The sequence below is a fragment of the Mirounga angustirostris genome, unplaced genomic scaffold (assembly GCF_029215605.1).
Source record: "Mirounga angustirostris isolate CCGP_5_RB_7025 unplaced genomic scaffold, mMirAng1.0.hap1 SCAF_4, whole genome shotgun sequence".
Classification (NCBI taxonomy): Eukaryota; Metazoa; Chordata; class Mammalia; order Carnivora; family Phocidae; genus Mirounga; species Mirounga angustirostris.
The window spans coordinates 35,319,870-35,343,543 of NW_026991712.1; the positions used below are offsets into that span (position 1 = coordinate 35,319,870).

The 23,674-nt window shown below is 42.7% G+C and overlaps 1 protein-coding gene across 1 annotated transcript in view; it reads right to left on the reverse strand.

The window, feature by feature from the left end:
* Positions 1-23,674, reverse strand: part of GRHL2 (grainyhead like transcription factor 2) — a 156,832-nt gene that overhangs the window by 66,475 nt on the left and 66,683 nt on the right. Inside the window, exons 6-7 of the mRNA XM_045899198.2 lie at positions 20,007-20,163; positions 15,727-15,838 (exon numbers count right to left, since the gene is read on the reverse strand). Coding sequence (XP_045755154.1) covers positions 15,727-15,838; positions 20,007-20,163 — 269 coding nt within the window. The remainder of the gene's footprint in view (positions 1-15,726; positions 15,839-20,006; positions 20,164-23,674) is intronic.

Sequence of the window (23,674 nt, forward strand, 5' to 3'; positions counted from 1 at the left end):
GGTCCACATACAATCTTAGAGAAAGTGACATCTGTCATTGAGGTCCTCTATCAATTATCGATGAAATCCGTGTGACAGACTGTTCTTTCTCCTCAAAGATTTCCCCTCAGTGGACAATAACCACACATATAGGAGAATCAGGTAGTTACCTACATGGTGAGCCCTGAGTACCACCTGCTCCAAGATGTCTGCTTGTTCTCATGCCTGGAATCCCATCCTGAAACATCCATTCCTTTGGGTAAGGATATTGTCATCTCCTGACATTAAAATGCAAATGCTCTTGGGATAATAATAAGAGTCACAAACCAAGAGCTTACTGAGTGCCAAGCCTGTGCCAAGTCTTTTACCAACATTACCTCATCTCTGTGAGGTAGGTGTTAGCATCCTTGTCCTACAGGGAAGTTAAGTGTCTTGTAGAAAATCACATGGCTGGTAACTGGCCAACCTGTGATTTGAATCTGGGTCTGTCTGATGCTAAAGGTCATACTATTAATCACTGCCTATATTTATCTTGCAAATTAAGTAATAAATTGTCACCAGATATGAATACCTTGTAGAGAAAAATCACAGCACATCCTGCATGGCAACTAGCTGGGACAGAAGCACTTGCGGAAGTTCCATGAGGCAGAGACTGCACATTTGGGGACCATTCCTTGACAAAGCAGGGCAGGGTTGGGTGCTGCAGTGGAAAGGAAGCAAAGAAAGCAGCTCCATATCCTGAAGGCACCATGAAGATGGAAAGAAAAGTTCAGAAGTTAGCCCTTCTGAGAAAACAAGAGGTTTGAGGAAGAAAGATGACAAACTACAGTGTCTCAGTGAAGGGCCGCTGAGCATGGGTGAATGAGCAATGCTTTTCACATATGTTTCTGGCAAGTTATGTTCAGCAGAGGAATTATGGGATTCAATCCTATTTTAATTGTTATGGAAAGCATGATGGTGAATCCTTTTGCTGTCTTATTCTTTTATTTTTTGTATATTATCAGTGGTCTGTTAATAGGTTTTTAGACTCAGGCTTTTGTAGGTTGAGTCTTCTTCAAACTGTGTGTGTGTGATTCTGGAATGCTGTCAAAGGAACTCTTAATTCCTTCACCTTAATTAAGCTTCACGTGCTTGGTAAATTATAACTATCCCTTTTAATTATTTTTTATATATATTGTTGGAGATTAAAAAGAATGGTATAATTAATATAAAAACTATTGCTCTTCCGAAAGGTATGGATTCTGTCTGGACTAGTGAAATAATGAGCCTGGAATGCTGAAAATGGCTCAGGGCACGATTACCAATTCAGTGAGCTACACCGCAGCCTAAGAAGATGTTGTTTTGTTTTGTTTTTAAAAAGCCAAAGATTTGAGGTAGTTTATATTTGGGGTTGGGACATACAGGGGGTCAATCTATATGGCGGTGCCCAAAGCATACGAAGAAAGGACAGTGGGGGTAGAGACACACCAACCAGAATTTAATTTCTGTCCTCCTCTCAATAAGCCCTGTGACCTTGAATGAGTTACAGAAGCTCTCTGAACCTGCTATTTCCTCATCTACAAAAGAGAGACAATATATGGAGCCCCTGGGTGGTGCAGTCGGTTAAGCGTCTGACTCTTGGTTTCAGCTTGGTCTGTGATCTTGGGGTCATGGGATAGAGCCCCACTTCAGGCTCCAAGCTTAACAAGGAGTCTGCTGGGGTTTTCTCTCTCCCTTTTCTTCCACCCCTCCCCATGCTCGCACTCTCTCACTAAAATAAATAAATCTTTAAAAAAAAAAAAGAAGAAGAAGAAGAGAGAGAGAGACAATATCTAAGAACAAACCCGCTAATCCTTTAGTGGGTGAGGGGAACAACACTGGTCCCTACTCCCCCATCCCACTTGTCCTCAAACATCTGCTTCCCTCTGTCTGCAAAGACCAAATAGAACCAGCTCAAATTCAGGAAACGCTCGAGGGTCATTCTAGAAGTATTCGCTCTGACTTAAAATAGGCAGAATAAATAAACCCTAGTCCAAGTAGGTTTTGAGATTTTTTTTGTTTTTTGAAATCAAAGAAGCAGCTTCTTAAAGCCTGGATGACTCATAAGAACTCTAATGAGTCCATTATATTCTTTATCATGCTTTTCCCTAGTCAGAGGTAACCTGGGTTTCCTTAAGTGTGTTGACACTTGAGCTGATTTTTAGAGGCTCTGAATGTATTTCCATCATTTGGTCCTGGCTCCTGAGCAAATAATACGATCAGCCACCAGTTTTTGAGAGTCAAGTGTGTGCTAAATAGGCATACTTCACAAACATCACCTCACACAATTCTGATCAGTAGCTTTTTACGTTATCCTTACTCTGTAGCATAGAAAACAGGCTAACATGTTAAGCACCTCGCCTCCCTGATAATCACTTAGTTTTTCAGCTGCCAAGCCAGGATTGGAACCCAAGAAGTTCTGTCTACATACAAGCAGAGCCCTTTGATTTCTGTGACATACGACCTTTCAAATGAGCACCTTTCCACACATAATCTAGAACAATAATGGCTGAAATTATGAAAACATCATTTGTGACTCATAGAATGTGACCAGTATCAAGTGACTTTGATATTAAAATAAATTAAAATATATTCCTGTTTACTTTTCATGGTTGATTATATTACCTTCACAGACATCATTTAAGAAGGAATTTTTCTTGGAATTCTCCTTTTGAGCAAAACCTAATACTTCATTTGTTTGATTCACCCTTCTGCTTCTAGCAAAGAAATTTATAAACCAATGTTCTAGCTTTCAAGTTGTAGTGACAATAAAACTTACAGTAAGGAAAGCATTTTACTTGTAGCCTATTACTGTGTTCCATCTATGCTAGCATTTTTTATTCTGATTCCTTTTTTTACAAATGCTGGTCTTGATCCGTAAACTTGATTTCAAATTGAGAATAAGTCAGATCCTATGTGTAGACACACAAACATATATGCTTATATAGGACCTATATATGCACTATGGCTTCTGGCTCCAAGTTTAAATAAGCTTGGATGGGCTTAAAATTAAGCTCTTCTCATTAGTCTATGTTATTCAGTGAGATTTAACTTCAGTCTATTTTTAACTCAAACTATTTTGTCTCTTGAAAAATAGTGCCTAGTACTTTCTGACAGTTTGCTGAATGAATGAAGGCATGGATAAGTGCTTTGGTAAATCATTTATTCTTGTATACTGCATGAACTACTCAAGTTTAATTTTGGTTGTTCATTCTCCATCTTCTTACTTGATATACGTAGGTGTGGGGACAAGAAGTTATAGGCACACAGGATTACAAGTTACTGCCCACAGTGGCCAATCCACCATAATCATCTCAGACCTACAAATGGGTCTCCCTCCCTCCAGGACAACAGTCCCCAATATTTTCCCAGCCCAGATGATATCTCCAGACATTGTAACTTCCCAGTTAAACCAACTCTGACTTATAAAAGAGAACTGAACTCATTCTCAGATGATGGTACTTTATCATTAGTAAGAAACTTGAGAATTGCCATTCTATTGGCAGATACTCTATACTTCTATTGGAAGATATTCCAGTCTCTCTCAAAGACCCATTCTAGTGCCTAGCAGCCTTCAGTGTTAGAAAGAAGTTTCAAATACATACAATTGTACTTTTGAGTTGCGGACTGAAGAAATTCAAATAAAAGAAATGACTTTTTGGCAACTGGTGGTACAGAACACAGACAACATTACAAGAACTGTAAGTCCTCACATGGATTATCTTCCGCTAAATCTGAACCACAAACCCAATCCCTCCAGCTGCTCAAGTTCCACTAAGATTAACCTCCATTTTAAAAAAATTTTAATTCCAGTGTAGTTAACATACAGTGTTTTATTACTTTCATGTGTACAATATAGTGATTGAACAATTCCATATATTACTCAGTGCTCACCAAGATAAGTATACTCTTAATCTCCTTCACCTATTTCACCCATCCCCTCACCCACCTCCCTTCTGGAAAGCATCTGTTCATTATAGCTAAGAGTCTGTTTTTTGGTTTCTCACTTTTTTTCTCCATTTGTTTTGTTTCTTAAATTCCACATATGAGTGAAATCATATAGTATTTGTCTTTCTCTGACTGACTTATTTTTGCTTAACATTACTCTCTCTAGATCCATCCAATGTTGCTGCAAATGGGAAGATTTCATTCTTATTTATGGCTAAATAATATTCATATATATATATACACACACACATATATATATAACACACATACATATACATACACCACATCTTTATCCATTCATCTATCAGTAGACACTTGGGCTGCTTCCATAATTCGGTTGTTGCAAATAATGCTGCAATAAAGACAGGGGTGCATATGTCCTTCTGAATTAGTGCTCTTGTATTCTTTGGGTAAATACCCACTAGTGCGATTACTGGATCATACAGTAATTCTATTCTTAACTTTTTGAGGAACCTGCATACTGTTTTCCACAGCGGCTACACCAGTTTGCATTCTCTCCAATAGTGCACAAGAGTTCCTTTTTCTCCACATCCTCGCCAACACTTACTGTTTCTTGTAGATTAACCTCCCTTTTCAACCTCCCCAACTGACCCTGGCTGCCCAGTCACACACACTAAACTGGTTACCAGACATAGGAAGGTGAGTCTGTTATGTGTGTGATGGGTGCAGGGTCGGGGGGACCGCATGAGCAATTCTAGTTCATTACATGAATGATTTCTGCATTAACTGCTACTTGAATTACTCACGCTGCTATTCCTGTTTCCTTATTTTCCACCAGTTATTGGAGGATTTAGATATCATTTTGAAACTGAAATTCCAATTCTCTTAAATATATTTCTTCAAGATGAATTTGCCCTTCGAAGGAGGGAAGCTGTTGCTTCTGTTACTGTTTTCCGTTGTAATGTGGACCACAGCATCCGGGGACTACAGTCAGGGTTCAACAGGATCAGAAGCCACCTAAGCAAAGCTGCGTAACTGCTCTGAGCTGGTTTCCCTATCTGCAAAATGGAGAGAATATGAGCACCTGCGTCACAGGATCAGTGAACAATGACGAGACCCCTCATTTCTTTAGCGCCCCCTCATTTCAGTACTTGCCTTTTCAAGAGCATGAAAACTAGTGGCAGCTCCAGATTCCTGGAGCCTGTTCAAAGACTTTCCTTCAGATTAGCTTCACCTTATTTTGGTTTCTCCAACCTCAAAGAGCTTAATTTAATTTTGGAAAAACTCTCTCTTGGCAAGTTTTCGGTTGTGTAAACAAAGAAGGAAAACTTTACATTTGCCCAATTTCACACTTGGGGCTACTGCAAAGACGTAAATTTGTTTATGTTGAAGTATGCAGCAAGAGAGAGGCTTCTAGTAAACGCTAACGGAAGGCTGACAATACCAGCTCTGTAGTTTTGTTTGGTATATAGATGAGCCTCATGAAACTATCAGAGTGTATCTCCAGCTATTTTTTCTTATAATTTTTAAGCCAATCAAATAATGCTAAAAACACGAGACTATCAGGTTACTTGCAGTCTCATTAAAAGCATCTCTGAAGAAAATAATTAGGCCCCAAACGAAAGACATGAAATCAAATCAAAGCACAGATTACATGTTTGACAAGAAAGCATGGTCTTCCATAGCTAAAGATACAGAAAAGGTCCCACCAAGTAAGGGAAAGACAGTAGAGTGTGCAGTAAAGGGGGGGGGGGGGGGTGGAGAGTAAAACAGGAAATAAAGCATTTTACAGTATTAAGTAGAGGGTCGACTAAGATTCTCAGAGGGGTCTCTAAGCATCCATTCCATGCCTTAATCCTTTCTGTAACATTTCTTCTGGTTAACTACTCAGGGCTTTAAAATTGTCAGCAGTAAGGAAATCATTTGCAGGGAAAGGTTTAGTAAACAGCAATGTCTTAGAACCAGGTAAACACACTTCCTAGAAGCAGTGAAGAAAAATGATTAAGGGCTACCACATTCCTTATAATTTTTAATTTCCAAATCTAGCTACTTTTTTTTTTAAGTTTGCTTTGAAACAATTTCCTATTTGTTTGCTTCAGGAAACAGTAATAATTTCTAGTTAAGTTAAAAATGGGACATTTTCCCCCGGCTTTATTAGTGTATGTATTCTGTTTTTATGTTAGCAATTAGTCTTAGTTATTAAACTAGTTTCATCAAAATGGCTGTAGTGTAATAAATATTTAAAATCTAAGAAATTAAGGTACCAAATGCACAGTTAGCCTCCTGACATCAGAAAAAATACTACCAAAAATTATTCTTTCAGCATGGAAGAGGAGAAAGTGCAAGCCCAGCCTGATTTCTCCGGTAACGAGACCTGTGCCTGCTTATCATAACTGTTATTACCTACACACAAAACATACACGGCATTTGTTCATTGACTGGTCGACACTGTTGAGAATCTAAGCTATGTCAGGCTCTGTACCAGGTGCTGGGGGTATATACAAAGGTTAAAAAAATTCTCTCTCCACTCAAGAAGTTCAGCACCTAGTGGGATGGACAGAATGTACACTGATGAACCAAGTGAAACATAGTGAAATGCTATTGACTAGATACAAACCAAAACCCATAGTGGAAGCAGCTGACTCTGCCTGAAAGATGAAGAAGATCCCATCCAAGTGGGGACAGAGAAACCAGGTCTTAAGGGGTAAAATGTCTGCCAGGTCAAGGAGAGAGGGAGGGACATTCTAGGCAAGGAGAGCCATAGAAAGGAACAAAGAAGAGGTTGCAAGTAACTAGGAAAACTAGTGAGGGGCAAAAAAGGACCTGTAGACTTGGCATTAAGAAACTTTAATAAGGGACACCTGGGTGGCTCAGTCAGTTAAGCGTCTGCCTGGGGTTCAGGTCATGGTCCCATGTCAGGCTCCTTGCTCAGCAGGGAGCCTGCTTCTCCCTCTGCCTGCCACTCCCCCTGCTTGGGCTCTCTCTCTCTCTCAAATAAATAAATAAATAAAATCTTTAAAAAATTTTTTAAATAAAAGGCTGTACTGGATGGAGAGACATTAGGAGTACAGGATGTGGGCTAGTGGATACCTTTTTTAAGAAACATAGAGTAGAAGGAAAGAGGAAGACCCAGCTAATAATTTAAAAGGGAGTCTCCAAGAATCAGGGCCTGGACATGGGCAGTTTGTGAACTCTGGCTCTGTTCTGGACCCTTTGCTGGTGGGAAGGTGAGGGGTACCCCTGGGTCACACTAAGCACACATGCGGAGCAGGAAGTGCTTCTCCCCAGTGCTGTTTTCCCCAACAGAATGAGCTTCTAGGACTCATACTGAAACATACAATGCAATAAATGAAAACCCACAGTGGCTCAGTGGTTACTGAAAATCAGTATGTTCTGTCTGAACTAAGAATAAACTTTAAAGTTTTTTATAATGCATTTTAAAGCATTTTATAATGTTTTAAAACATATAACCTTAATTAGCCTCCTACACTTTTATCACATAAATGTTTTTCTAACGAAAGTTGAAGATGAAAGGAATTTTCAGTCACTGTGGCTACGGCACTTCGCTCAAAGCAGAAGGTGCCCCACATTTGTCTAGAGCGGAGGAGAGGAGGACCCCTGTTGGGTAGTGCTGGTCCACCCACACCTCCTCCCTCCTGTGGAGGAAGCAGGGCTCAAGGCCGCCCTTCCAACTCAGCTCTGACTCATGGCCCTGACTGCAGCAGCCCTGTGATTTCATTCTTAACTTTAGGGGCTCTCGAGAGGTTTTGTTTTTTTGTTTTGTTTTGTTTTGTTTTTTAAGATTTTTATTTATTTATTTGATAGGGAGAGAAGGAACACAAGCAGGGGGAGTGGGAGAGGGAGAAGCAGGCTTCCCACTGAGCAGGGAGCCCGATGCGGGGCTTGATCCCAGGACCCTGGGATCATGACCTGAGCCGAAGGCAGACACTAAACGACTGAGCCACCCAGGCGCCCCTCGAGAGGTTTTGTTTTATTCTGAGTCAAATTTACTTTTCATATCTATTCAGAAGTGTGAAAATCATCCAGGATCAAAATTCGAAATTCCACTTAATTGCGTTATCTTTAAAGGAAAGAAGACCCACATCTTCCTGACTGCAGGGAGAGAGCAGGTTCATTTGACTCTGCAGTAGAGCCTTCCACAGAACAAAACTAAAGGGCAGGTGGGACAGCCTAGCCAAGAGAAAGGCAAGCTGTAGGGCACTCTTGTCTCCTAGGCCTCGACCGTGCACAGATGACCTGGCTACGTGACTCACCCGACCCTCAGAGAGGCAGCAGCTGTCTCCCACCCACCACCCAAATCTTCACCCTCCCACGTTTCTGCACAGCGCTGGGTGGCCCAGCCCAGGGTTGGTGATAAAACCTGCAAGAAAGCACCCTTGTAGGGCACATCTGAAGCCAGCCTCCTCTAGAAAACTCAAAGAGAGGGGAAAAAATAAATCATGTTACTTAATTTTAATCACAATTCCTATCTGAAAGTGGAATATGATTCCAGACTGAAGAGAGCTCCCAGGCCTGGACTTCACAGCAAAATTCCGTGCTGGAGAGTCTTCTGAAAGGTCTGGAGAACTAAACTTCAAGAAATGTTTCCATTTCGTTGGAACTAAAGTTTTCAAGAAAAGCTTTACCTTAACATAAAACTGGTATTTAAAAATTGGCTCTAAAGAAAGAGATTTGCATGAGGGCACAGATGAAAATCCGATAATCACATGCTAATAATCAAAGATGAACTATAATTGCCTGCTAATTACCATGGAAAACTACAGGATTAATAGTAACAACATAACTGACACATCCCACATACAGGGAAAGATTACTGCAAATCAAAACTGAAGACAGAGACGGAATCAAGAGCAAATAGTCGGTTTCACAGTTAACTACAAATTTATATCGATAATGGTTCACTGGATGTGACTGTAAAGTAAGGAGGCTTATTTTGATGTTGCTTGTGGTATCAGCGTCATTACATTACAATCCACGCCACCCACTGCGAAAAGACAAAAACCACACGGTTCTTATTTTGGAACATCTGCACTGTAAGGTAGTAAAGTAAGTCTTAATTCTGTTCAGAAGAGAGAAATTACATGTGAATGTGCTTCATTTTATCTATCGTAGCTTCTGGCTCTCATTCTATAAAGTTAATTTTAGTTGTTGAACCTCTTCTAACTTTCCTTCCCTCCTTGAAAGGAAACAAAGAGAAAAATGTGCCTTCCCCAGAGAGTGGTTTTGGAATTATCCACTGCTTGAGGAAGCTTGATATGTAGTCCAGTTCATTTTGTCATTTGTGGTTCATTTGAAATATGTTGTTACATGGCTCACACTGTGCAAAACTGGATAACCCCATGGTGCAGACGAGTCGAGGGTAAGTCCCACCTACTCTGTGTACAGATGGTGCCTCAACGTCATCATGCCCCTGGCTGAACACAGCCCCTGGCCAACCTGCCGTTCCTGGCCATGTCCCTCCTCCTGACACCCCTACCTAGGAGCAGGGCACCCATTTAGTTAGCAAGGCCGCACTTTTCTTCTGTGATCCTTTACTTCTCCTTTATCTCCAAAGCCAGGCATCACAAAGGATCTATCAGTTCTAGAATTTGTCTCTTGTTCCTGGGATACCTCTGTATCCCCCGCTTACAATGCACTCCTCTGGGTGCACTCCATCGTTCACCTGGCTCCGACTGGTCTTCCCACTGCCCGTCTCTCCCTCTCTTCACCTCCATGCTGGCCTGGAATCACCTCTCTGCAGTACAGATATCATCCCACACCAACAGTGCTGCCAAAAACCTCAATGGTTATCCAAAGCCTCTGAATTCAAGTCCTGAAACTCATTACAGAAAAATGTCATTTCATTACAGTATCTATTTGCTTGTTATTTCTGCACACTCCCCTCCATCTGTCCTTATCAGCAATCTGGGAAGACGGATGTACAAATGGAATACACCCGCTTGGATGAATGACAACACAAAGGTACAATTTTTATTATCCCTCTCTTACATACTCTTGGATTTCTAAAATCCACTCGGTTCAACAATAGAAAAACATGGATTAACTAAAAACAATGCATGCATGCTACAGCTCAATATAAAAAAGTACACACACAGACATTTGAATAGCTCCCCAATAAAACTATACAACAAGACTTTATGGAGCCAAGATAGTGTTAAAGCAGCCAAGGGAGAAAACCCCTGAGCTTAATGACCCTCAACACCTGTGATGTGGCCGTGGTGATGCTCCTCTGTGAAGATCCTGAGGCAGCACTTCGCAAGCTTTCCGCCTGCAGGGCAGGTTTGCTGCCGGGACACGGGTAGCCCGAGTCAATGGCCCTCTACTGCCTATAGCCTTCCAGGGCCTGGACCCCACATACCCCGCTAGGCTTGACTAGCCTCCATAGGAGACCTGGAGTTTCAGCGGGTACCAAGGAGGCCTGGAGTTTCACCCTACGATTCCCCTTTATTAATTTATTTTTTAAAGGTTTGTTTATTTATTTTAGAGAGAGAAAGAGAGCACAAGCGGGAGGGGCAGAGGAAGAGGGAGATAGAATCTCCAGCAGACTCCATGCTCACATGGAGCCCAATGCAGGGCTCGATCTCACAACACAGAAATCACAACCTGAGCCGAAACCAAGAGTCAGACACTTAACCGACTGAACCACCCAGGCGCCCCTACGATTCCTCTTTAAAAAGCAAGCCCTTCTACAGCTACTAAACCCTTCTTTCTTAGCCCCTCAACCTCATTTACTCAGGACTTCCTTCCTTCGTCTTACTGTCCGTACTAGTTCAATCAAGGAACACTCTCATCAGTACCTATGACAGTTTCCACCCCCTGCCATTTAGGCTAACAATTTCATCAGGCTTGATAAAATTTATCTGCCAATCTCATTTTGGTTCTTCTGCCTTGGTTCCTATATGAGCATGTGCTGTTTCCTTAGCTTGCAGCACCCTCCCCCACCTCGTTGACCTCACGCACTCTTGTCGTCCTTTCAGAAGGGTCTCAGAAACACCTCTCAGGGAAGTGCTCCTCCAAGACGCCACTCACCGTGTGACATCTTAGCCACTCATCGTCTTGCCTCCAGATTCGAGCAGCTTAAGGACAGGGGCTCTGTCCTAATTACCTCTGAATCACTAGTCCCTAATGAAGGGTCTGGCCTATTTGCTGAATGAATATGGAGTAATTATGCCTTTCTGCAAGGCATGGGAACTAACATGGGACCAGCACTAACTCCGTGTCCTTAAAAAGGGACGTCCACAATCAGGGACGAGCAAACAACAGAAACAATCTAAGTGGCTCTGCCATAGAGGAGGTCTGAGGTCTAATTGGCGCAGGAATGCTCCTTGGGCTGCAGAATGTAAACTCATTTATGACCTGGCGTAATTGTTGTTCTTCAACGAGCTCACAAGAAAGAACTTGTGAGGCTTGGAGAACTCCGCTCGTGTGCTCTGAAAAAGCAGCAGGGGCCACTAGGGCCAAGGTCTGTTTGTTTTACTTTTATCAAGTAAGAACTAATTGCTAATGTTTCCTTCCCCCCTCCCCCCAAACAAAATAGTTTAAGGCCTAATGTACAAGAACCACATGGCTGAACTGGCTTTCAGAAATGTCAGAACTAGCAGCAGCCAAGAGTCCCACCCCCCCAGATTGCAAAACGTTCTCAATGTCTGGAAAGGAAAGCACAGTGGGGAGAGGCAGTACATCAGCACAAGGTCAGGTCATGGATGTCTGCAGTCACTCTACAAGTCATCAGGGCCTAGTGGGGCCAAGACCTACCTAGGGGTTGCCATACAAAGAGGATGTACTGTGGAGCGAGGACAGAGAATAATAAAAAACAAGGAGTGCAAACTCAGGCATTCCTGGGTTTCCATCCCACCGACACCCCTTACCAGGTACATGACCTTGGGTAGAATTCTTTACCGTTCACCACCTCAGTTTTTAAACAACAAAATGAGTTGTTTTGAGGACGAAGGACAAAATGTTTATATATGATATATAGAAAGAGCCTAGTACACAGAAGACAAGGAATACATGGGTATTATTAAGATACAGTTCATTCCCTCCAGTGGCCTGCCTTCTGTCAGTATAATAAGAGTTTTATCCACACGTTTCTTCATTCCTTCGGTCACTCATTCATTTAGGAAATATTTATTGACAGCTCACTATGTCTCAGGCCCTGTGCTAAACCAGACAAGGGTCTGCCCTCATGGGCTTTACCTTCTAGTTGGGCACAATGAGAAATAGAAATATATATACATAAGTAACATGTAGGGTAGTGATAAACGCTCTGCAATACAATAAAGGTAAAAGGGCTGGAGAGTGATGAGGGTGCGCCGTTTAGGTAAGGTGACAGGGAAGGTCTCTGATAAGGTGACAAGCAAAGACCTGCAAAAAGTGAGGGAACAAACCATGTAATGTGCGAGGATCTGCCCAAGGAGAGCCGTGCTTGGTGTGATGCAAGCACAGCCTCACGTGAACTCCAATCAGGATACAAGGAACCTGGGAGCCAAGGCTCCACGGGCTCTGAGGAGCAGCCTGCTTCTCTGCACCCTAGGCCCTCGGGCTCCCACTCTCCTTTGCACAGACCCACAGAAAGGACTCCTTCAGGGACAGTGAGGGTCCTCTCCCCATTTGGCAACCACCAGCACTACTGGTTGGTAGGAGCTCCTCAGAGGATCAGAAGTATGTGGGAGATGAGGAGCAGCCTTGAAGAGCACCCAACATTCTAATCCAAGTGAGATAAATGTATGGCAGGAAAGATGTAGAATGTTCGCCAGCCATCATTACAGGGTACAAGAGACAACAGAGCAATCCTTGACCATGAATGCTGAGGGGATGCAGAATAAGGAAAGATACGAAGAGAGGTGAAAGCTCCACTGGGCTTTGCTTGGAGTGGAGGTAGAGAGGCAGGGAGCTGGAGGAGGGCTGGTTATCCCAGGAACCCTGAAAAAATGAGAAGAAAGAATATGCACACCTCTACAGACAAAACTGTGTTGTTAAGAACTTGAGGAGCTGGAGGAGCCACTAAGTCCACCCACAGACTCCGAAGACCACAGGTTATGAATCTCTGCTTTAGTGAAAGGGGCCCTATCTCAGTCTTTAACTTCAGCTTCAAGGTCACTACCTAGAGGGCCCAGTTGAACTTGGTGACCATAGTGACTGGTGGAGATTTGGAAACTGCAACCATGAGCCCTGACTGTAACCTCCAGCTTCATGGAAGTTAAGAAAGGTAATGTATTTTAAAACGTTGGATTCTTCCTTTTTTTCTTTAGGCTACTAGAAGGTTCTCGACCCACACTGGCAACTACATGGCACATGCACCCTTCAGCCTCCCTCCACTGTCAGCAGGCATTGCTAACCCCCTGGTGGAAGCAAGGTGGAGCCTTCATCAACGTCCTCAGCACCGCACTCCAAAGCTACCTGCTGACGGTGCAAACAGATGTACACACCATCCCAGCATCAGCTCCCTCTTTATTTTGGAGATGGCATTAACCATCCACCGGCAGAGGAACACATGGTTTGATTTTTTTGTAAGTCTAGTAAAGGAATGAAGTCTATAAGATTTTTGCATATTTCCTCATCCTCTGTGAGTAGCTGTCAGGTTGAGGTTGTGGTTAGAAAAATCAATTTGTCCTTTGAAGCTAAGGGACTGATTTAATACTCCTTGGGTCTGGGTTCAGAGCAGGCAGCCCAAGGAGCCACAAAGCTTCTCAGTAACTAAATCTCAAAGATAAATCATGTGTGTGCATATGTGTGCAAATGCATGTGTAAAGGGTTATAGGGAAAGTCTGAAGGCAGGCAAGAGGCGATCAAGAAGAGAGATAAGAAGTGAAGTCCTGTGAGAGCTGAGAAATCATTCTGGTCTAAGAAAAGTAAAACTTATAACAAGTAAGTAAGCCAGTAAAATGCTTTTATTATTTGCCTTATTTGGACCTAGTGCATATTTCTATTTAATTGCTCCTCTGATTTTCTTGGGTAATAATTATAAGGCTAACTTTTCAAATAAAATAAAATTGTTCCTCTGCTCTATGCAGATTGGCTACAAAGCAGGTTAAGGCAAGTATCCCCAACCCCTTGTCCTAGTCAACTGATCTTGTAGTTTCTGTGTATGAGCTGGGTGAAGAAGATTGTCTTATCCTAGCTCTTGCACTGATTATCTGAGGATAAGTCACTTGGAAAAGTGGGTCAGTGAGCCTCACTGGGCCTCAGTTTCCTGGTTTATTAGATAAATATGTTTGACTAGTTAATAGGAGGGGTGTGTGTGTGTGTGTGTGTGTGCGTGCATTGGGGCAAGGAGAGGTGTAACCATCTTGCAGGATAAACCAACAATTAGTTTCAATATGTTCTATGGTGAGTCTCTCACCCTAACGTAATAACTAACCTCTCTGCCATTGGTCAAGGGACCTTGGCAAGGGTGAGATGGAAGGTCTAAAAAAAAACAATCATCGCAGTGTGTACGAAATCAAAGCAATGGCTCAGTAATACCGTGTAAGGGCTCAGGTATCAGAATGCCTTCTGATACCCAACATGATGGAGACCTTTACTTTGCCTACACTCACTGGGACTGCAGCCTCTTGGTCTGCAAAATGAGGTAAGAAAGCCCACAGATGAGAAATTACTTATTTCTTAAAAAAACAGCATAGAAAGTGTTAAAATTACTGAGAAACACATATTACTCTCAGGGTTTTTAAGTAATCTCTAGAAATTTTAAGATTCAATCCCTGACTTCCCAGAGGTTGATTCCTGCAAACCGCATTTGCGAGGATCATGTACCCAATGGCTTCAGGGTAAATTTGGCCCTTGGGAAGCACTGGTGGGAGTGTGGGGCACAGGGAGAAGACCGGGCATTCCTTCTCCTCCTCCCTCTTGGCATTCTTTGAGAGGTGTGTCTGGCAGTGACTCCTCTGTGGTTCTTCCTCCTCTTGCAAATCTGCTCTGTCTGTGGTCCCAGCTCCTGCTGAGGCAGCCCCCACTATGGTTCAAGCTCTTGCTGGGTGGCTTCCCCAACACCCACAACCTCCTCTCTTTGATCCTCCAGGCCTACAGCTAATAGCAGCAGACTCCTGCTATTGCTCGTCTCTGGACTGCCTCACGGTGCCTTCAGCCCTCCCAATCTTTGCAACAAATTCCCTCCATGGGACCACTTGGCATGGGCACTACCTTCCTGGCCAAACCCTGAGTCCCACCCAGGGGACTACTGGTCTCCAGAGAACAGACCTGGTGTTTAAGAATATACAGAGTCCAGAAAATGGACTTGCTGGGGCCGTTCTGCCTCTACTGCTGGAGAAGATCTCTCAAAGGTTTAATTTGCCAGACCACCTAGTTCTAGCAGCAACAGGCGTGTGTTGGAGCTGAAGGGACACTATATGGAGAATCAGAGAACCAGAACCCACTTTCCAGTCATATGACTTTCACTAGTACCTTAGAGATAAATGATCCTGTGGTTACTCATGCCATGGGGGTAAGAGTTCATCTGGTCTGCTGGACTGGCCACTAGGCCCAAACACAGGAGGGCATGGAAACGTATTTTAGAAACTGACATAGTCCTTGCAAATCCAAATGTACCACTATTATTATACGAGTCACAGCTGGCTTCCATAGAACAAACAGTGCTTTGCACTCAGCTTGGCCTGATTTTGCTGTTTCCACCTAATTTGTACTAAATGTACTAACAAAGGAAAAGTGCCCAGACTAGTGCCTGGCACTTCTCCCCAAGAGCTATGTGGGTCCCAGCTGTGAGTTGTGTGCTGGGCTCTCCTTGGCATCATGACAACATGTCAGTTTACCTAAGACAGCACAGGGAGGTCAAGGTCAACTTACCAATGTCAAGGACCCTCTGCTTTGCCGTATGCTGCCGGGAGTGCCAGTACTTCCAGTATTTCAGCTGTTCATCTCGGTTTTTGTCTTCACTGAAGACCACCATTACCACGCTCTGCAGAGGGGAGAACCATGCATCTTACTTTCTGTTGGGCGCCTCGGTTGCTTCCTTCACAGCCTCCACTTCCGGCAGTTCTACCAGAGCTGTGTTTCTATAAGGTTGCTTGACAAAAGCCCAGACAAGCTCAGCTGTACGGTTTTGGTGTAAAAACGGGCCCACTTAAAAAATGCTTGGAGAATGAGAACAGTACACAGAAAAAGAATCCTACATCATTTTTTGTTTTAAGTAGGCTCCACCCCAGCATGGAGCCTAATGCAGGGCTTGAACTCACGACCCTGAGATCAAGACCAAGCTGAGATCAAGACTGAGCTGAGGTTGGACACTTAACCAACTGAGCCACCCAGGCGCTCCCCACATCATTTTTACCATGAGTCATAAACAACCAAATTAACTAAGAGCACGTTTATTGTTTTGTGAGGTGAGTGGGAATACCAAAAAATCTTTTTTTTGTACTGAAAACAAACACATTTTTGAAATTTTGTATTCTTAAATGTAGAATTTGGCACCTTTTGTAAAGAAGCAAGCATCTGTTTCTAGCCTAATTAAGTGCCTCAGGCTGAAATACGGGAGTAATGAGAAATACTAAGGTAATGAGTGAAATACTACAAGATGAGTTCATACTGAGGAACACAGATCTAAGCTACAGATACTTCACAGACCAAAAGAGACAAGGTCAACTATTTTATTTATTTCAACACAATTTGGATGTACTTGCTTGAGAAACTAATTACATCTTGTAGAAATAAGAATCCAAAGCCCATTTTGGTTCTAAATTATAAAAACCCTCATTAAACTAAATACACATTAAGTGGCTATCGCTTATGAGATGGAGAAGTTACCAACACAAACAAACCCCCAAAATCCCTACAACTGCAGTATCAGGGATACCGGCTCTCCTTCTTATTCCAAAGCTAAAATATTTCTTAGACATTTTCCTACTATTCCAGAATATTTCATTGACTCTCATTCTTTAATAACTTCTTCGTAGCATTTTGCACACTTGAAGTCATTTACTTAATTAGTTTTAATTATTCAGTTGACAGCAATGTCTTCCCATTGACTTCAAACTCAAAGAGGATAAGGACAGAGGCCCCGCTGCCTGACAAACAATAGATACCATATACATGCTTGCAGGTGTACTGTCCATTCAAAATCTGGCTTCTTCCCAAAGTATGTGCGAACATTTGTTACACAAGAAAGCAGATGTCTGTTAGGAAAACTAGTTTAGAAATATGTATCCGTATCATTCGAATTCACAAGCAGCGTGAACCTCCAAGGTATGGAGAAATGACAAGAAGGGGAACCGCTTCTGGGCTCACGGAACTATGAGCTACAAGCTCTTCATTCTTCTCTCCCCCCCTGCCTCAAACTTTGCCACTTACAGTTGCCCCCTTCCCCGTGGTTTCGGTTACCCACATTTGGTCAACCATAACCTAGAAGCAGATGAGTGCCTTCGGATCTATCATCCAAAGGTCAGTAGTAGCCTAACATTACGGTCACAATGGCCACATCATTCATGTCACTGCATCTCATCACATAGGTATTTTATCATCTCACATCATCATGAGAAGAAGGGTGAGTACAGTACAAGAAGATATTTAGAGCCCGAGGTACCACAGTCACATAATTTTTACGGCAGTGCATTGTTACAACTGTTCTATTTTATGACTGTTGCTGTTCATCTCTTACTGTGCTAATGTATAAGTTAAACTTTATCACAGAGATGTAGGCAGAGGAAAAACCATAGCATTTATATGGCTTGGTACCATCCATGGTTTCAGGCGTCCACTGGGGGGGCCCTAGAATGTATTCCCCACACATAAGGGGGCAGGGACTACTGTATACGTAAAAGTTCACTGCGTGGCCTCCTAGTGTTGACTTCTTTCTGTTCCAAAATAAAAATAACAGATAATTTTTTCTCTAGCCCATGACTCTTAGCCTAAGTAATGGCGTATTCTCAGTCTGTAAGTTTATGTCTTCAGTGAGAAGAAGAAAGGCAGTTTGAAAACGCTACTGTCGAGCTCACGTGCTTCACCTCAGAGTGGAACACCGAGCTCCAAAACCAAGGCGGTAAGTTCCAAGTGTGTCCCTCTTTCCTCCAGATGGCTCGCTCGCCCAGAGCTGAGGAGCAAGAACGATCCCCTCTGAGAGGCATCATTCTAACTCCCCAAGGGTGTTCGACTGAAATCCTTAAGAAAGGATGGCTGTTTTAGCCAAAATGAAACAGAGGAAAGAAAACGTCCGTAAGAAATTGTTTACAGGATTTCAGTGAAGCAAAATTCTTGGAAAAGTCTCCGTACTCAAAACTACTGTCACGGCCTCAGAAGGCAAACCACCCACCATCTTTTCAGGGTGCTGAAATGGTGCTGTTAAGAGGGTGTCTATGAGCTACATGCTTCCTTGTAATTTACAGAACTGTTTTTTAAAAAGTAGGTTTATCCAGAGTCTTCTTACCAGGCACCCACATGTGAGGGTGTAGGGGTGTGAAGTCTGGCATATATATCCAGAGGTGGATCCCAGGCTAAAATGCCTCTGGCTTTTAGCCCTCCATGTGACTCAACACAGTGTACCTTGGGGGTTAAGAGAATAAATCCAGGAATCTGACTGCCTGGGCTATATCCTGGTTCCTTCACATTTTAGCTGTGTAACCTCGACCAGTTACCAGCCTCTAAAAGGCCAAGTTTCCTCTTCTGTAATAGTATAAAAATAGTGTCTATTTCATAGGCAGTTTCAGTTTCAAATGAATTGCTAGATATATGGCACTTAACATAGTGCCTGGCACATGGAAGATATACCAATAAATATTACTTGTTATTTTGTGGCTCTTGTTGTTATTATTATGGCATCTCTCTGCCATTATTGCTGTTGTTACTATTATGGTTATTATTATTATATCCCTCCACCATTAAGATGAGGAGGAGGGGGTAGAGGAGGAGGAGGAAAGCATCCTTCCACCACAGCCTTGACCACAGGGTAGGAACACACCAATTCCCCCTGGCAGGCACACAACAAACCAGGCACCTTTCCACCTGCAACGGGCTCAGCCCTGGGTGGGACGTGAGCTCCACATCTTCCTCTCACTCTCAACTGCCCTGCCTCCTACAGCTCTGATCTGGGACAGGGACAGGCTTGGAGGGAGGAAGAATTGCTGGACTGAGAAATGAGCAGCAATCCTTCCTTATCTTTCTCACTGAAACAAAGCCAGAAAACCCAGCTGTCTCAGAGATCACCACTGAAATTGCTTTACCTAAAGCTAGTAACAGACAAGCTGGCCAGCAGGTGACCAAATACTCTTCTTCCTCTTCTACCTCCTCTGTTACCTTTGCAGGGAAGTCGGGGATGGGGGTAAACTCACTATGCTCTAGGCACAGCACGCATTCTTCTCAATGTGCTGAAGAGCTTAGGAGGCGGTAGTTATGGACAAAATAAGGTGGGGTGGGCACCATGCACACAGCGTGTAAAATAAATCATTGTACAATAGGGCAGGAAAGCCCTTCAACCTCTTTTCAGAGAGCTGTGCTATGATTTTCCATTTCAGTAGAGAAGGATTACCAGTTTCCTCCCTTGTTGGCAGCAGCAAGAATGCCAGAAGCTGGTAGGCTTCCAGCACAGTTCCATTTCCCACAAACAGAACTAACACTCACGAAGGTGAAAATTCCACCAAGTCAGTCCTGGTAGGAATCATACCATGCCTCACTTGACTCCTGAGTAAGCAAGCACTGGGTTGCAGAAGGCTTTTTTAACCAAGTTGCAAAGGACCCAGGACACAGAATAAATCACATCCTCCCATATGGAAGACAGCAGCAGCTCTTTCCCTGCCCACAAATAAGCTCTGACTTCTAGCTACTTGCTTGAAAAATTAAGATCAATTGACTGAAAACAAGAACAACAACTAGGTAGCACAAAGGCAATGAAGGAAGCTGGGAAAATTCCTTGGATACAGTCAGAAAGCGTGTCCCAACCATGTCCCCTCCCTGGCATTTATTGGTTACTGATTAAAATGATAAACTGTAAGCCAGTAAGTTTTCCTGCTCCAACTCTCTGACATTTGTTCTAGAATTATTTATTTTGGAATTTTTTCCACGCCCTTCCACAAGACTGCGAGGTAGCAATTGCCTTCATGTGATCCCTCTGCGCTTTATTTGAGAAATGAGGCTCATACCCGGACTTTGCTGATTGGGTGTCGGAAGCATTTGTTGTCCCCAGTCTCGCTGAGCGTTATGGCATAGAACTGTCCCTTGTTGAGGTAGGTCATGGGGCCCTCCCCCTGCTTCTGACGCAGAGATTTGGTGGCTTCCAGGGTGTACTGAAATGTGCCACTGTGAACAGAAAACAAACAGAGGTCAGATTGACTTGCTTGGACATTTCTGCCTTCCTAATCAATTTCACATTTGGAGCATTTTGTATGAATATTAACCAATATTTAGTCTACTTCAGAGACAAAACACAGCATATGGCAAAAGAGATGCGACCAGACCAAAGGTCACTGCTAATACAATGTATACAACATTTCTAATAGTGGCTCATAAACCAGATGGTTTAGAAGGGGAGAAAGTCCATGAGGTGCCTGTCCAATTATGCAAGGCTGTGCCAGGAGAGCCTGTTAGGTCTTGGATGGCAATCAGTAATGCCTGAGGCTTCAGAATTGATAGAATTTGCCCCTTTCAAGCTAGCAGCAAGCCAAATGTGTGAAAGCTTTTGTTCAATTCATACCTATACTTAACCCTCTTTTTGTATCACCAAGATGTTGCAAATAGCTATAACCCACTTTAAAACATTGCAGAATGTGGGCGCCTGGGTGGCTCAGATGGTTAAGCGTCTGCCTTCGGCTCAGGTCATGATCCCAGGGTCCTGGGATCGAGCCCCACATCGGGCTCCCGGCTCAGCGGGGAGCCTGCTTCTCCCTCTGACCCTCTCCCCTCTCATGCTGTTTCCCTCTCGCTCGCTCTCTAAAAAATAAATAAAATCTTTAAAAATAAATAAATAAATAAAAATAATAAAATAATAAAATAAAATAAAACATTGCAGAATGTGAAAATCTAAAACTCAGACATTCATTATTGAGAATCTAGTTCCTATAACAGAGATTGTTGTCTTTTTGTTTTCTGTTTTTAAGACTCATGAAAGGGACACTACTGCTCCAAATCAGGAATCTACAAAGTTTGATCCATTGGCCAAATCCAGCTCCCTGCCTATTATTGTAAATAAAGTTTTATTGGAACACAGCTACACTCGTTCATTTAGGACTTGTCTACTGTTACTTTCACACTACAACAGGAGGGTTTAATAGTTGTAATGTATAGTGTGCCAAATCTAAAATATTCACTATCTAACCCATTGCAGATAAAGTTTGTAAATCTCGGGGCGCCTGGGTGGCTCAGTTGGTTAAGCGACTGCCTTCGGCTCAGGTCATGATCCTGGAGTCCCGGGATCGAGTCCCGCATTGGGCTCCCCGCTCTGCAGGGAGTCTGCTCCTCCCTCTGACCCTCCCCCCTCTCATGTGCTCTCTCTCTCTCTCTCTCTCTCTCAAATAAATAAATAAAAATCTTTAAAAAAAAAAAAAGTTTGTAAATCTCTGCTCTACAATTTCCCTAATATTTTTAAAATATTACTTAATTTACAAAATAAAAACACTGATTTTCCCAATGCTGAAGAATGTATCAATTATTTAAAATAAACCACAGGTATGAACTACAATCTTTTTTGTTTAATACATTCAGAAATATTTATTTCTGCTACACTGCAGGATGGCTCATAGTGATAATCCAATAACCAATGCTTTGTGCACTTTTTTAATCATCAGAAGCTCTTCACTGGGCCTATTTTCTTAGCTCTTTAATTTCATAGTCTTTGAAAGACTGGGTGTAAAAATGCCTCAAAGTTCACCTCTTAAGATGGTCTACTTAGAAGATTATGGGAGACTCTTATTTTCTATGTTAAATATTTCTGCAACGTTTAATTTTTTGTAACTTTCATAAGGAGAAAGAAACTGGAAAGGCACAATAATATTCCTCTTTTCATGATAAAAACCGTACACGTAGGCTGATAAACTAAGCAAATTCCAGAATATGTATCTTAGAACAGGGTGGGAAATAAATCATTCAAGACAGAACCAATTTCACTGTCATTTTGCCTGGAAAAAGCAATTTCAATACAGCCACTGAATCATAAAATTTGAGACCTGGACAGGATATTAGGAATCACCTAGATCAGCAGCTTGCAACTTGTCTAGGGCACAGGCTGCGTAAAAAAAAAAAAAAAAAAAAAAAAAACAAAACAACATGAAAAGCTGTGAACCCTCTCCCCAGAAAAAAGCACATATGAACAGAAATGGTTTTGAATATCATTTAGGGGAGTTCATGCTCCCCAAACCTATCCATAACACAGGAAATAAAACCACCTTCCTCATTTCACAGGTGAGGAAGGCTGAGAAACTTGCTCACTCCAGTGGACAATGACAGCAGCAGAACGAGAAGGCAGGTCAAGTGACTGGTAGGTCAAAGCTCTTTTCACCAGCCTGATAGCTGATTACATGGTGATTTGGGTTTATAGCATGCAAGTTATATATGTATTTCCACATTTTAGAAGGTGATTTGGAACTCTATGTTCCCCACCTCACCCCTCCCACTCACAAACACCACACACTGAAATTCTGACTCAGATGATTGGGGGAGGATGACTGAGCTTGGAGCAAGATCCTGAAGGATCAGGAGGACTTCAGGTAGAAAGAGAGAACAGAGGAGGGCCACACATGTAACAGCAAAGGGGCAAGAAATACGGTGAGACACAAGGTTTAAAGTAAAAAGGGACCAGCACGTAGAGGGCCCTGACTACCTTCATGAGTAATTTGTGTTTAATCCTTTCTGAAATGGTGACATAACTGATAAGTTTTGTGAAATGGGAGAGATCAATTCATTTCTTGCCATTCTCTCCTGTCTATGGGCATGATCATGACCAAGGTCTTTGAACGTCTACCCCCTCTACCTAGAAGTTCTTTTTTTTTTTTTTTTTTAAGATTTTATTTATTTATTTGACAGAGAGAGAATGAGAGAGCACATGAGAGGGGGGAGGGTCAGAGGGAGAAGCAGACTCCCTGCCAAACAGGGAGCCTGATGCGGGACTCGATCCAAGGACTCCCGGATCATGACCTGAGCCGAAGGCAGTCGCTTAACCAACTGAGCCAACCCAGGCGCCCCTACCTGGAAGTTCTTAATCTTCCTTCTTTCCCTGGAAAACTCCTGCTCACAGTCCTTCAGCATGTGGCTCAAATGCCCCTTCCTGCAAGCTTTGTCCCCCCACCCCACAACCCCAACACACACACAGAGACCTGTAGGTCCTTTCAGCTTTCTGTTTATGTACCTCTGTAGCAGGACTAACTCTTCACTTAGCAAATTGTATTACAACTGTCCATCACTACATTTGTCCCCTCCAAAAGTCTATGGGGCCTCTTTTAAGGAGAGGTTCTATCTTATTCCCATACCTCTCGCACTGCTTGTACATGGAAGGCACCAGAGTGTATTTAGCTGGTAGCTAAATATGTGTACAGTGGAATAGAAGGGAAAACAGTGTTGGCAGGAAGATCAGTTATATCACAACAGTTCAGAACCTGAACAAGAGTAAGTTGCAAGGGACAGGACAGGTAAAACAGAACATTCAGCACTTGGGAAGTGTGATGAAAATGTAGCAAAAAGTCAGGCAGATCTTTATACCTCCAGAGTGGGTAGCTGGAAGGATGGTTACATCATTAGCCACAACAGGAAATAAAAGCAGAACAGATGTGAAAGAAGTGGAGAAGGAAGCAAAGAAAAGAAAAAGAACGGCAAAGAATTC